Raw genomic sequence first — 12,336 nt, forward strand, 5'->3', positions numbered from 1 at the left:
CATCAGAAAATAAATGGTCAAGTTCCATTTTATCGTTATTTTTGGTGGAAATTTCTCTGCCGGTCCATCAGTGTGACGTCACAAACTTCAAGGTTTGTTTTGCGTTGTAGATCGGTGAAATTTTTGAAACCTGAATGAGCAGACGGCGTTATAATCCATGACGTCGTCACCGTCGCATCACCACCACGGTTAAAGCAGCTGTTATTTTTCTAATAGAAAGGTTGAGCTAACATTCGAAATTTCAAATACAAATAGAATAGTCTTCGCTATTGGATTCGAGAATTCACTGTTCGAAATTGTTGAACATTTATTTCCTTCGGATAGTATATGTGAGGGACAACAACAGTTCTTGCAGTCTACTGCGAGAACTACAAGTTCAATTCGAGGCTCTTCTGTACGATTGTGCTGCAGGATACCTGCGGTGGTTCTTCAGATGATTCAATTCCTGCACAAACACATGGTCGACTTAGCACGATAGTTACCATTCATTGAGTAAGCATGTGTAGCCACCCACCTGCATCCACAACCCCTTCCTTATACAATAAACGTTTTTCAGTTCAAAAAAGTAGCGTAAGTACTCGCTGTCAGAATTTACAATGATCAACCTATTTTTGCCACTATCACCACGTTTCGATTCTTCGAAAACTGTGTGGTGCTTTAGAATTGCAGTAGATATTTCAACCAAGCGGCACTCCACTCCTCTAAATGCGCCCGGTTGACGTGTGTGTATTTTCTTTATTTTTTTGATATCAAGTATACGGACACTTCGGGCAGGCGTGGGCTGTCCAAAGAGCCCGCGGTGCGGCGGTTAGGCTCGGCCTACCAGTCCCACTTGGGAGCGGCCCGCAGCTCTGCTCTCGCGCAAAGCTTCTCAGGACCTTGTACTTAAACTTTTTTGTCTGTCTGTCTGTCTGTCTGTCCATTTCCACTGACTCGTCGTCGCCATCGACGTCTGCATGGTGTTCGGTATCTCGATCTGACGCACGCAAGGGAGGAAGTAGAGGAGTAAGCGTACCGTCTTTCATCGCGCGCAAGAAGGCACCCAGAGAAGGGGGGCTTTTACCTCGGCGGCGGCTTCGTAAGGCATGGCTGAGCACGGCCGCGTGAGCCCTAACTTGAAAGCGATCTGCGATGAGTGCAGAGTTACGGTGCACCCACGGCTTATGGCGTCGTGTAAGCTGTGTTCTACCCGCTTAGCTCGCGTTGAAGGGAAAGGCAGCACGAAGGTAAATTCGCTCGCTGCTTCTGCCGCTCTTACTCATGTCAGCGTTTTGACATCGACTGTCCACGGTCATTGAGTGAGATGTGGTCATGTTTGCCTCTACACCCGTAACGCCATGCTTGTTTGGTTAGTAACCCAATGTCTAGAAGTTTATACGGCCGATAAGACTACTCTCCTTACTTCGCATACCTATCCGTAATTTGCTATCGCAATTGATGCTTTGCCTTTAGGGCGAAAGTGTGACTTCGGTTTTTTTTTTTCGTGGCTGTCATTGTTCTGGAGCACCAGATATGACAGCATTTTCCTTTTTTTTTGTCATTGATAAACTTTTAAGTTGGCCTGAAATCTTCTTTATGACGGCGTTACAAGCATCAAACAAGGCAAACAATCCCTTTGACGACAAACACACTCTATGGAACTTTTATTAACATTTTTTTAGAAATTTGGAATATTCATTTAGACATACGGTGGTTGTCTTTCTCGAATGGCCTTATTTAAATAGATTGAATAATTTCTCTATCTGAACCTTAATTTAATATTACAGCTCAATTTTCTTTTTCTGGTCAGTGGCCCTTTTTTGTGCAATGTCAGACTTGGACAGTCCGCCTGCCAATGCTTCACTCTGCCATTTGTCAGTTTCCCAAATCAATTTTGCAGAGGAAACACAAGAAAAGTGCCCGGGATTATGTAACGTGTTTCTAAAACCTAAACAAGACACCAAGCATATATTTCTTTCCCGACAAGAGAGAGAAACAAAAGAGGGGAGATGTAGGGAGGTTCAGATAACTAGTAAAGACTCAAAGGCGAGGTCGCAGAACAAAGGTGAACGGAGCAACGGGGTCCAGGCTTCCAGCTATTGAGACCCTTGATAAATGCGACGATATTGAGGTCGAGTTATTACGTGTATCTTTGCACGAAGTCAGACCTCCAGCGTTTATCCGCGGCATATGCATCACGATATCCATCATCGAATTTGCGACCTCGCTGATCATGATCATGATTTCTATTGACATCCGTTTCTATTGACAAACGTGACCGCGGCAAGTAGTCGCCTTACCTGCTTGAGCTAATCACGTTATACTACATCTACTGCAGCCTAGCGTATTGCTTTTTCGTTATACTTTAAGTCCTTTCTCTTCCTAAAATCGTCTTTCTGTATATTTGTAATGTTGCCTATTCCTGTAGCGACCCCAGCTCCATCCTTCCGCGGATTTTCTAATGTTATTGGCATTCTTAGGATACCCTGCGCATTTTCCGGTATCTGTGCCGGTATCTCAGAGTTTTTCTTCACGCCAACTTGTGTCACTGGATTTCTGTTACTCGATGTGTGCCGCTCTTGTATGATGAAAAGATAATTTAACATTTATCGCATGGGCATGGGTATGGGTAAGGTTACGTGAATGAGTGAAGAATTTGGCAGAGGGGGGTGTACTACATTGCTTCAGTGCTCATCGCATTAAGGCCGACAAACATGCCGAGATTGTTCTTACCGGATTTCTTTTTTTCTCAGCGACACTACATACGTTTCTCCTTATCTCGATCGCTAGCCAGTTAACGCTCATGTTAAAACTGCAGCGCCCGCCCAAATAACGAAATAGGCGGGCAATGTTTTACCATGATGAATAACCAACTCGACAGGCCTTCAGTTCCTTTGCAGCTTTGAACCGTAGCGTTTCTGGAAAGAGAATATCCCCAGCAGTTGTGTCTCGGGTGACTACCTTGAATCCCATTACCATTCGGCTGAATCACCTCCCGATTTTGCGTTCTGCCGCAGACACGTGACTCGTGCTTCGCACGTGGACCACGTAGGGTCATCGCGATCGGTACGTGAAGAGGGGCAGAGTATATGTATAGGTACTCACAAAATCGGTGCTATCAGCTATTGCCAAATGACTCGTTCTAAATATTCGCCCTTAACCCTTTCGGTATGTTGTTAGGCGCTCGCTTCATTCTATACAGTGTGGCCAATCCCCCTCGTGGGTACGAGCCATGTTTTGAGGCAACAACAACAACAGAGTGAGGCGAGGAGGAGAAAGAAGAACTTTGCTTCGGCCTGTCCGCCGCGGTCGCTTCGCTCGATATGTACTATGGATTGGTCTCGGTGCCCAGACCCACGTAAGCGCCACAGAACAGCGTCCGCTTTCGAAAATGCAGAGCTCGGCGACGACAAAGCTGCAGACGTAAGGACGTACACTAGCACGGCAAGATCGAACAAGGTGATGCCACGAGTCGCACATTGCGTTTCCACACCCGCTGCGACCGATGCTGGGACGTTCGACGCGGTCATGCAGACGGAGCACCCGGAATCGCCGCCTCGCCAACCGCCGTCTGCGCCTGTACGGGACGCGTCTGGTCCGATCCAAAAAGAAGGTAACGCCGTGACTCGCAGTGGCATTTATTCCTGTACCTTCGGTTCTTTAAAGCAGCAAGTGGGGCACCCTCGAAAGGAAGGGAGCGCGAGCTTTCCTTGGAAACCTGAGCTGTTTTCTGGCCGCGCAACGGATTGATAGTTTGCAAACACAGTCGTCAGAGTGCGTGCTATGCACCGCGCTTGTCTGGTTACAATGCTCAAGCCAGAATACGGATGCTTTGCCATTCACGTCTGGTACTCGCAGACATACTTCCTGACTCCTCAGCGGATTGATACTTTGCAGACGCAATCGTCAATGTACGTTCTACGTTGAAACCAGGTGACAAATAATTAACGCAGAAAGTTGGGCTAGTTGGTGTTGATGCATTCGCCGTGACATAGTTGCTAGCGCTATCAAGACCAAAGGAAAGAAAAGGTGGGACAGGACACTAGCGCTCTGTCCTGTCCGACCTTTTTTTTCGTTAGTCTTATTAGCACTAGCAACGATGTCACAGCAAGGGGACGAGTGCTTCAGTACCCATTTCTCGTACTTCAGGACATACTTCCGTACTTCCTGAGTGGATTGGTACATTGTAGACACAATCGTCAATGTGCCTTCTGCGCACCACGCTTGTCTTTTCACAATGCTCTAAGCGGGTAACGGGTGCTTTACCGACCATGTCTCGAACTTCAGGACATACTTCCATACTTCCCCAACGGATTGATAATTTACAGACACAAACGTCGATGCGCATTCTACACACTGCGCATGTCTGTTTCCAATGCTCAAACCAGGTGACGGGTGGTTTGCCGACCATGTCTCCTACTTCTGGGCGTGCTTCTGTACTTCCGCAGTGGAGTGATACTTTACAAACGCAATCATCAATGCGCTTTCTACGCAAAGCGGTCGCCTGTTCACAGTGCTCAAACCAGGCGAGGGGTCATTCAACGACCATGTCTCACACTTACGTTCATTGCAGAACCGCAGAATGCCACTCTCCAAGTCGCCGACTCGGCGCTTAACCACCATCCCCACCGATACATTTCGCCAGCCGAGTCCTGGCGCAGCCATCATCACGCCCTGTGTGGTAGAAGCAGGCAAGCATCAGCAGCGCCTGCAGCACCACCGTACCCTTCGGCCTGTCACTATCGCCAGCTGTACCCAGTAGCGACACGGGCAATGCCCCGGATGACAAAGTTCTGCACGCCACCCATGCCCTGCGGACGTGTGCAGACTGCTGCTGGCGCCATGCACCAACCACCCAGAGTGATCGGTCATCGTCTCTACAACTCAAGGGTAACGAATGAGTTCTATAATCAGCAATAGCCATTCAATTAATGCGAAAGTGCGTTTTAGTTGGTTATTCCAACGTTCATGCGTTCTGGCAGCTAGCGTGAAAGAAATACTAGAGATGCAAGTAAACCATATACCACATACATCTGCAAGTAAACCAAGTATTGTCATCCTAAATGGGAAAAAAAGAACTTGCAGTGTGCAGAACTGGTTACATGCGTTTTTCTGTCAGACCGTTAGCTTACGTGAAGGTTTTTGTGAACATGACTTGCCATTTGGAATGCTCATTTCTCTGTATAACATTTGGAGGAAGCGCATGGCCTTGAATAATGCAGGTCTTGATATTCAATTTATTTATCACTATTTCCAACTTATCCCAACAATTGTTTTAAAGTTAAAGAAGAGCATTGCAAGAACGTCCGCCATAATGGTTAAACCGATTCGATTCGCTAGAATTTTTGATGAAATGGTAAGATTTGCACCGTGGCCAAGCATTGACTGTCAATCTCAAATCTCTTATCAAATTTTACATATTTCTGTATTCTGTATAAAAACAGACGATAAAAAAATGTGGCCTAGTGGCTACAGCATCGGTTTGTTGTGCTAGGAGGTACGATACCACCATTGGACAAATCATATCTTATTTTCTCTCAATAAAGCATTTTGGCAAGACAGTAACAGTAGCTCCCAGTAACAATAGCAGCCGCAGCTACAGCAAACCAGCAAAATTTTGGGAAGGTTTGCTGAGACAACTTCGCTTTAAATGCCACAGTGTACTTGGCCAAATATACCGCACTCAGCTAAAATGAAGAATACCGTATTTATTAGAATATAGGTCGACCTTTTTCTTTTTCGAAAATATTACCAAATATGAGCTATCAACCTATATTTCTGACCAAGTATTTCAAACGATATTTGGGAACAAAACCAAAATAAGTACCAAGCTAACGGACTTCCTCCGATGCGCCCGCCGTAAGACCAATCTGGACATTATCGAGACTGACTAAGAAATGCAGCATATCAAACGCATTCGACGACATGGTGTGCAACGTTCTTTGGGGTGCCGAGGATGCCTGTGAAGCACCTGAAGGGGATGGCTTCCTTGAAAATTCCGAGGAGGATCCACTGTCTAGCGAGATTTAGTAGCCGAGCTTATGGTAAATAGAGATTCTTTATGTTCGAAGGTTTTCATTTTTCTAAAAAAAGATAGGAGTCCACCTGTATCGAATTAATTTATTCTCTCTTTTTTTTTACTTCTTGGCGAATTCAGTATATAGGGGGTTAATTCAATTCGGGGTTGACCTATATTCGAGCAAGTACGGTAGCGCTTGAATTCGCACGCAACTGCAGTTCGACGTTCCGTAACCATTACAGGGCCTCTACCCTCTCCCCAAAAGCAACATGCGGTGGCGATCATTCGCGGACCCCTGCCGCAACGCTCCTCAGATGGCGCTACACTGGCAACAGGATGACTATGGGAAAGACCTGCCAGATGGAGCCGAGGGGTGCTGCAACCGGCCCTGCGTCATGGTAACCGTGATGGTGATGGTGGCGTTCATCGCGTTGGGCCTTGTCATATCCTCGGCAGGCTTCTACAAATTTCTCATCTCCGACACCACCTCCCCACCAAAAGTCGCACCCTGGGCACTTCCAGAGTTCGGGCCATGGACGGCGCCTGTCAACGCTGTCCTGCCCTGGTACGTTCACTGGAGCTTGTCTTGATGACCGCTTTCCCAGCGATTTTCTTTGTTTAGTTAATTACGATATACCCACAGCGCCTCGTGGCACTACAGTGGGGGAAAAACAGAAAACAATTTCAAATCATACAGGATGGTAACAAGCACAGGCAGCATAAATAGCAAATCGTATACATAAAGCACCGGCAAAAAGCTTCTTCACAATCGACGAAGACGGGTAAATATACTCTAGTGCTTTAATAAAATCTATATAGCAATAAACCTACAATAAACTCACTAATATAACAGGAAAATGTAAATTAGTACTATACAAAAGTTTACTGTGTACCAGCGCCTACGAACACAGAAAAACAACAAGAAAGAACCTAATAAATACAGTGGGGATCACAGGGAGCAGCACGAATGTTCAATGAATCAAATTCGAGAAGCAATTATTTTACAAGTGCAAAAGCTATTTCATTAGACGGTGTAACGCCACAGACTTATCTTAATCTATTCCACGCACGCATTGTTTTGGGGAAAAAGGAGACGCAAAGTAATTCTGTTTTGCGCGTGAATTCAAATTCCTTATACTCGTGGTCTACTCTGTGGGAATGATAGTTAGGTTCCTGCATGTAAATATGCCTGTCAATACCAACTTTTGTATGACAGATATTGTGAAAAAACTATTGTGAAAAACAGAACGCACGTATGTTTTAAAAAGGAACTCTTTAGTTGGCATATTAAAGTTCTTCGCACTCCGGCAACGGAAACTCTAGTGTCTGCCCTGCTTTGCCTTCTAGATAATCAACAAGTCGCTGCCAATTTAAAGTAGACGTAAAATAAACTCCTGAATATCTGTATTTGGTAAACTTAACTATATTGGCATTGTGAATCGTGTATGAAGTTTGAGAGCGCAACTTTTTACGAGGGAATTCCAAGTAAACTGTCTTCTTTATGTTCAACTGCATGTGCCAACAGGCGCCCGAATCGCTGATTTTAACGAAGTCTCTGAATAAAAAGTTTGTCCTGTGCAACACCAACTTCCCTGCACAAAACGCAATCGTCTGCAAACAGCCGTATGTGAGATTTTATACCTTCAGCTATGTCATTCATACATTTTATGAATAAAATCGGTCCCAACGCCGAGCCCTGGGGGATGCCCGACCTTACCTGCGCTGAACAGAACCGGGCACCATTAACAATAACGAACGGCTTGCACAACGTTAAGTAATCGGTGACCCATGAAATTAATCGAGAATTAATGCTGTTCGTGGTCATTTCTTTAAGAAATAAGCAGTGTGGCACAGTGTCGAACGCCTTTTTGAAATTTAGAATAGTACGATCTATTGTTTTTCTTTTGTCAAACGCTTACGCTATAGTCATGCGCAAATTCGGTCAATTCTGTAGTTCATGAGAATCCCCGGCGAAGCGCATGTAGCCCTGGCGTAAGTAATGAATACTTAGTAATGAGTTCAACTATACTAGCACATACAATACATGTTCAAGAATTTTGTATGCTACAAGTGAGGGATGTTGGTCGGTAATTAAAGACGTCGCTTCATGGGTCAGATGTATGAACTGGAACTACCATTGCTTCTTTCCAGTCTGAGGGAAAAGAGTGATTTGTCGAAAAGTACTTTGAAGTAATGTGTCACTGTTGGTGCGCAAAGCTTCAGAAACGCATCGGTCAAACCGTCAGGACCGCACTCATTTGAGTTATCTAACCTTTGCAGGTGTACCTGAATGCCCCACGTGCTGATACCAATATTTTCTTTAGTGTTAAGTCCTAGTCTAACTGGTCTAACTGGTGACGGTCGTCTCTGAGTGCGATCAATGGCGTCAGAACCGAACTGAAATACCGATTAAGACGCTCTGCTTTATCGATGTCACCGTGGAATACGTCATCACCTAGAACAAGCGATGGGATAGACACGCTATCTTTACCGTTTCTTTTAACGTGTTTCCAAAACGCTGTCCACAATTGCCTTCGTTTTTTTTTGTATTTTGGTTGTTGTGGTTGTGTAAACATTCTTGAAGCTATAGCTACGCCTTAGCAGAGGCGCCATAATCCGCGACGTCACGTCGGGCTGGTGCGAGAAGTTGAAGCCGGCGTCGCTGACCATCTTTCGCTGCTGGGTCTTTCTCAAGTACCAAGCATGATCTCGCGGTCAGAGTGACTTTTTTTACTACTGTAGCAGGGCAATATCCAAGCACAGATGAAACCATTTGTTTTTCTCGTCGGTGTTCCTTCAAATAGCCGCCCTCGCAACCTACGCACCGCAGGTACCAGGTCGTGAACGCCAACGACACCCTGTACACGGACCCCCGGCATCGGTTCGCATGCGTCTTCCACGCCGACTCGGAGGGTCTCGTCGCCCCCTACGCAGGTGCCTCGTTCGGCCTGGCGCGCTTCCCGTTCGCCCTGTGCACCGCGGTGTTGTTCTGCTGCCCATCGCTGGCCGCCAACATGGAGCCCGGCACCGACTATCCGGAGATTCTGGCGCAGGAATTTCTCAGACGCGTGCCGAAAAACCGGTTCCCGCGCCCTCTCCTTATGCTGGGCAACGGCTCCGGCTTAGACTCGCCGCAATTTTATGACTTGATCAGACTGGCGGAAGGCGGAGCCCTGCCTCCTACGATCGGGGCCTGGTACCAGGTAAGTGCTTAAATTGAACAGTTTAAAGGACTACGCTGGCATGACATTTTAGGTGGTATCTTTCTGTTTTTTTTTTCGATAGCAATTATTTGGACGCGCCAGGGTGATTTCTGCCGTCGTCGTCGTCGTCACCGTCGGCATCGCCGTAACGTTCCGTATAAGGTCCAAGGGTGATAACATCGTAGCCACGCGCCGTATGCTGTATGTGCGAGTAAAAGCATGTTAGGGCGAGCCGACGGTGGGCTCTCAGTCTGGCACGCGCAAGGGAGGAAAGCGGGTAGGAAGCGCGCCGTCTTCTGTGGCACTCAAGGCACCGGCGGGAGGAAACGGAGGATAGGAGGCGTTCTACTCCGGCGGCTGCGGCGTATGGCGCGGCGGCCACACGCGGCCACGCGGGCCCTATTTTAAAAGCGATCTGCCATGGGGCATAGCGCCGACTGCTGCTAGCTTCGCGTGCGCTGTGTTTTCGCAGCTTAGTACACGTTGAAGCGAAGCGAGAGGCAGCACGAAGGTCAATTCGCTCGCTGCTGCTACCGCGGTTCCTCGCTCCAGCATTCCGACAGCGAGTTTCCGCGGTCATCGAGTGAGATGTGTTCATGTTTGCTCGGGCGCGCGTGACACCATCCTTGTTAATTTTGTTAGCAAGCGAATGTTTACGAGTTCAAATGACCGATAAAACTGCTATCCTTACTTCATTAGCTGTCCACTAATTCGCTATAGCAATCGATGATTCGCCTTGCGGGCGAAACTGCGACTTTTTTGTTAAATGATTGTCCTTCTCGAAACTTTAGACCAAATGCTTGCAAATTAGCATCACAGCAACTTACACAGCGTATCGCAGTGTACTGTAGCAGCATTTCTACGAACTAGATTCGGTTTCCTTTTCCAGGGGCATCTGTGTCCTTACTTCACTTTGAAGAACGGGGTCGCGTAAGGGGTGGGACATCATGGCGCTCTGACCCTCACTCTTGATTTCTAGGTCGTCGGCTACGCTGCTACTCATTGCACGGTGTGATATGGCCATATAAAAGGTCACAGAGCTTCAAAAAAGAAGCTAGAGGGAACTCTGGCGCCAGTATTTACGGCAGCTACAAACATGGTGGTTCGGTCAGTATGGAAATGATGGCTATTGGTTAGTACAATGACTTGCCTATACTTCGTCTTTCGGGCTTGTGGTGGCATTCTCACTTTGCAAACTGATTCTCTTCCGCAAAATATTGTATTATAAAAGCCACAATTCAAAGTGCCGTTTATGGATGTGCGCCGATGTTTATTGCCTTCCGCGTTAATGAAAATAAGATTGCTTCGAAATTTGGGCCCAAAAATCAAACAAAGCATATTAAACAAAGTCCCAAGAACGTCTGATGCCACAAGCACGAAGATCAGACAAATTCATGTAGTAACCGTTGTCCCCATTAAATGATGGCTGGCCCCATGGAACTCTATAGAAACTCAATAGAAGTTTCAAACATAAATTTCAACGAACTAGACCGGCTCTCCATCTTGCGGCATTCTATGGCACCGAGCTAGCTGCAGCGAGACCACCTACTGTGTCATGCAGGACGCCGCGATACATACACCCCCAAGGGAACGAAACCGAAGCTGGTTTGTAGCAAAACTTTTACATGAAATTATTTAGGCCTTTCTGAGGCTTGTTTGTATATATGTGTACGGTTTCATATCCAGGCCCTTAATTTAATGAAATGTTTTTGAATATTGCCTGCCACTACTCATTTAATGATTTGACACTCTGCGTGTTGGTGGGCGTCGAGCGAGCAATAACACGGATGTTAATGTGCGTGTGAAATGCATGCCCAGAATTACGTATGTATTCTCAATAAAGAAGATGCATATAGCGAGAGGATGGGGAAGGAGTGGAGGGTAAGTCAGGATGAGCACCCGGACACCTACGCAATATGTAATCAGCATACCGCAGGCTTACCAGATCGTCAGCACAATGCGAAAACTAGTACCTCATTTTACAATAAAGTGAGGTCAACTGATGACGAGAATGAAAATGCATCCAGTAAGCTCCCAACTGACCTACAGGTGATCTGCCTTCACTCTGTTGTAGGATCGGGCATTCGATGGCGTAGTTCTTCATTGGCCCGACTCAGCGTTGACTCCGTCGACCTGGTCAAAGCTTCCTGGGGCGTTGATCCAGCTGCGCGCGCACTTATCAAACGTCCACCACCTGAGCCTCGCTGTTGCCATGGGCCAACACGTGGCCAGCGGGACACGCTTGCGCTCGCTGGCAGCGGCACTGGGTGCGGCCTCTGTGTACCTGCTGCCACCAGTACTCGAGCCCGCCGACTACTTTGGCCACACCTTCAGGTCGGTGAGCACGTGTGGGAACGTAGAAATGCAATCAAAGTTATGTTGAGCACTGGAGTAATACACCGAAGAGCTGCTTGGCAGAATCCACACCTCGCAGTACCTCTATGTACACGGTGCTTGCATGCGCAGTGCTGTTTAGCGTTCTGTTGCTCCACACGATCTCGTTTAGGGGCTGAAGGATCGAAGAGCTGCCGCGACTTTCCCTTTTCGGTAGCAGTAATACAAGGCAAGGGGGAGAGAGAGAATTAGAAGACGCAGAAGAAATTGTGAATAATTTCACATGATTAGATGCCGTAATAGAATTCGTACTTGGCTTCAAAACTGTAACTCCGCAAAGAGAAGACCATGTCTACGTGCGGTGTTTTTCAAGTGTTGTACGAACTGGCCCGAGTACAACTCCTTCTTCATACTTTGACTGAGGAATACAGATGGCGCTGGGTGAACCATGTAGCACATTAGGCAGCAATCGATCATAGTTTCTGTAAAAATTACGCGTCAAGCTCGCACATATATATAGGCCTTGTACGCTACACACCTTGCTTGGTTTATTTCGAAGATTATAATCGACACTTGGCTGTCGGATATAATGTAATAATTTAGTTTGAACAATTTCAGCAAGGAAGTTGCTGGAGCCAAGCAAAGGGTCAGAAGAAAACCGAAATGCTGCAAGATATGAACAGGCGTAACACATCGCTCTACTGAAAACAACCTTTCGCTCACATTCATAGGTTGTGGCATGTTTGGTTTTCGCTTAGGAGGTTAATTTTATGCCCATTCGGAAGTAAATATATGGAGTAG

General features: G+C 46.7%; 1 protein-coding gene across 3 annotated transcripts in view; it reads left to right on the forward strand.

The window, feature by feature from the left end:
* Positions 1–3,063: 3,063 nt before the first annotated feature.
* LOC135904428 (uncharacterized) overlaps positions 3,064–12,336 on the forward strand; it is a 31,321-nt gene continuing 22,048 nt past the window's right edge. Inside the window, exons 1-5 of one of the 3 annotated variants that reach the window (XM_065435229.1) lie at positions 3,064–3,592; positions 4,553–4,869; positions 6,241–6,563; positions 8,829–9,201; positions 11,276–11,535. In XM_065435229.1, the coding sequence (XP_065291301.1) occupies positions 3,310–3,592; positions 4,553–4,869; positions 6,241–6,563; positions 8,829–9,201; positions 11,276–11,535 (1,556 nt within the window). In that variant the 5' untranslated portion in view covers positions 3,064–3,309. The remainder of the gene's footprint in view (positions 3,593–4,552; positions 4,870–6,240; positions 6,564–8,828; positions 9,202–11,275; positions 11,536–12,336) is intronic. The other 2 variants (XM_065435228.2, XM_065435230.1) reach the window with 2 other exon arrangements.

This window comes from Dermacentor albipictus, chromosome 7 (assembly GCF_038994185.2).
Source record: "Dermacentor albipictus isolate Rhodes 1998 colony chromosome 7, USDA_Dalb.pri_finalv2, whole genome shotgun sequence".
NCBI classification, from domain to species: Eukaryota; Metazoa; Arthropoda; class Arachnida; order Ixodida; family Ixodidae; genus Dermacentor; species Dermacentor albipictus.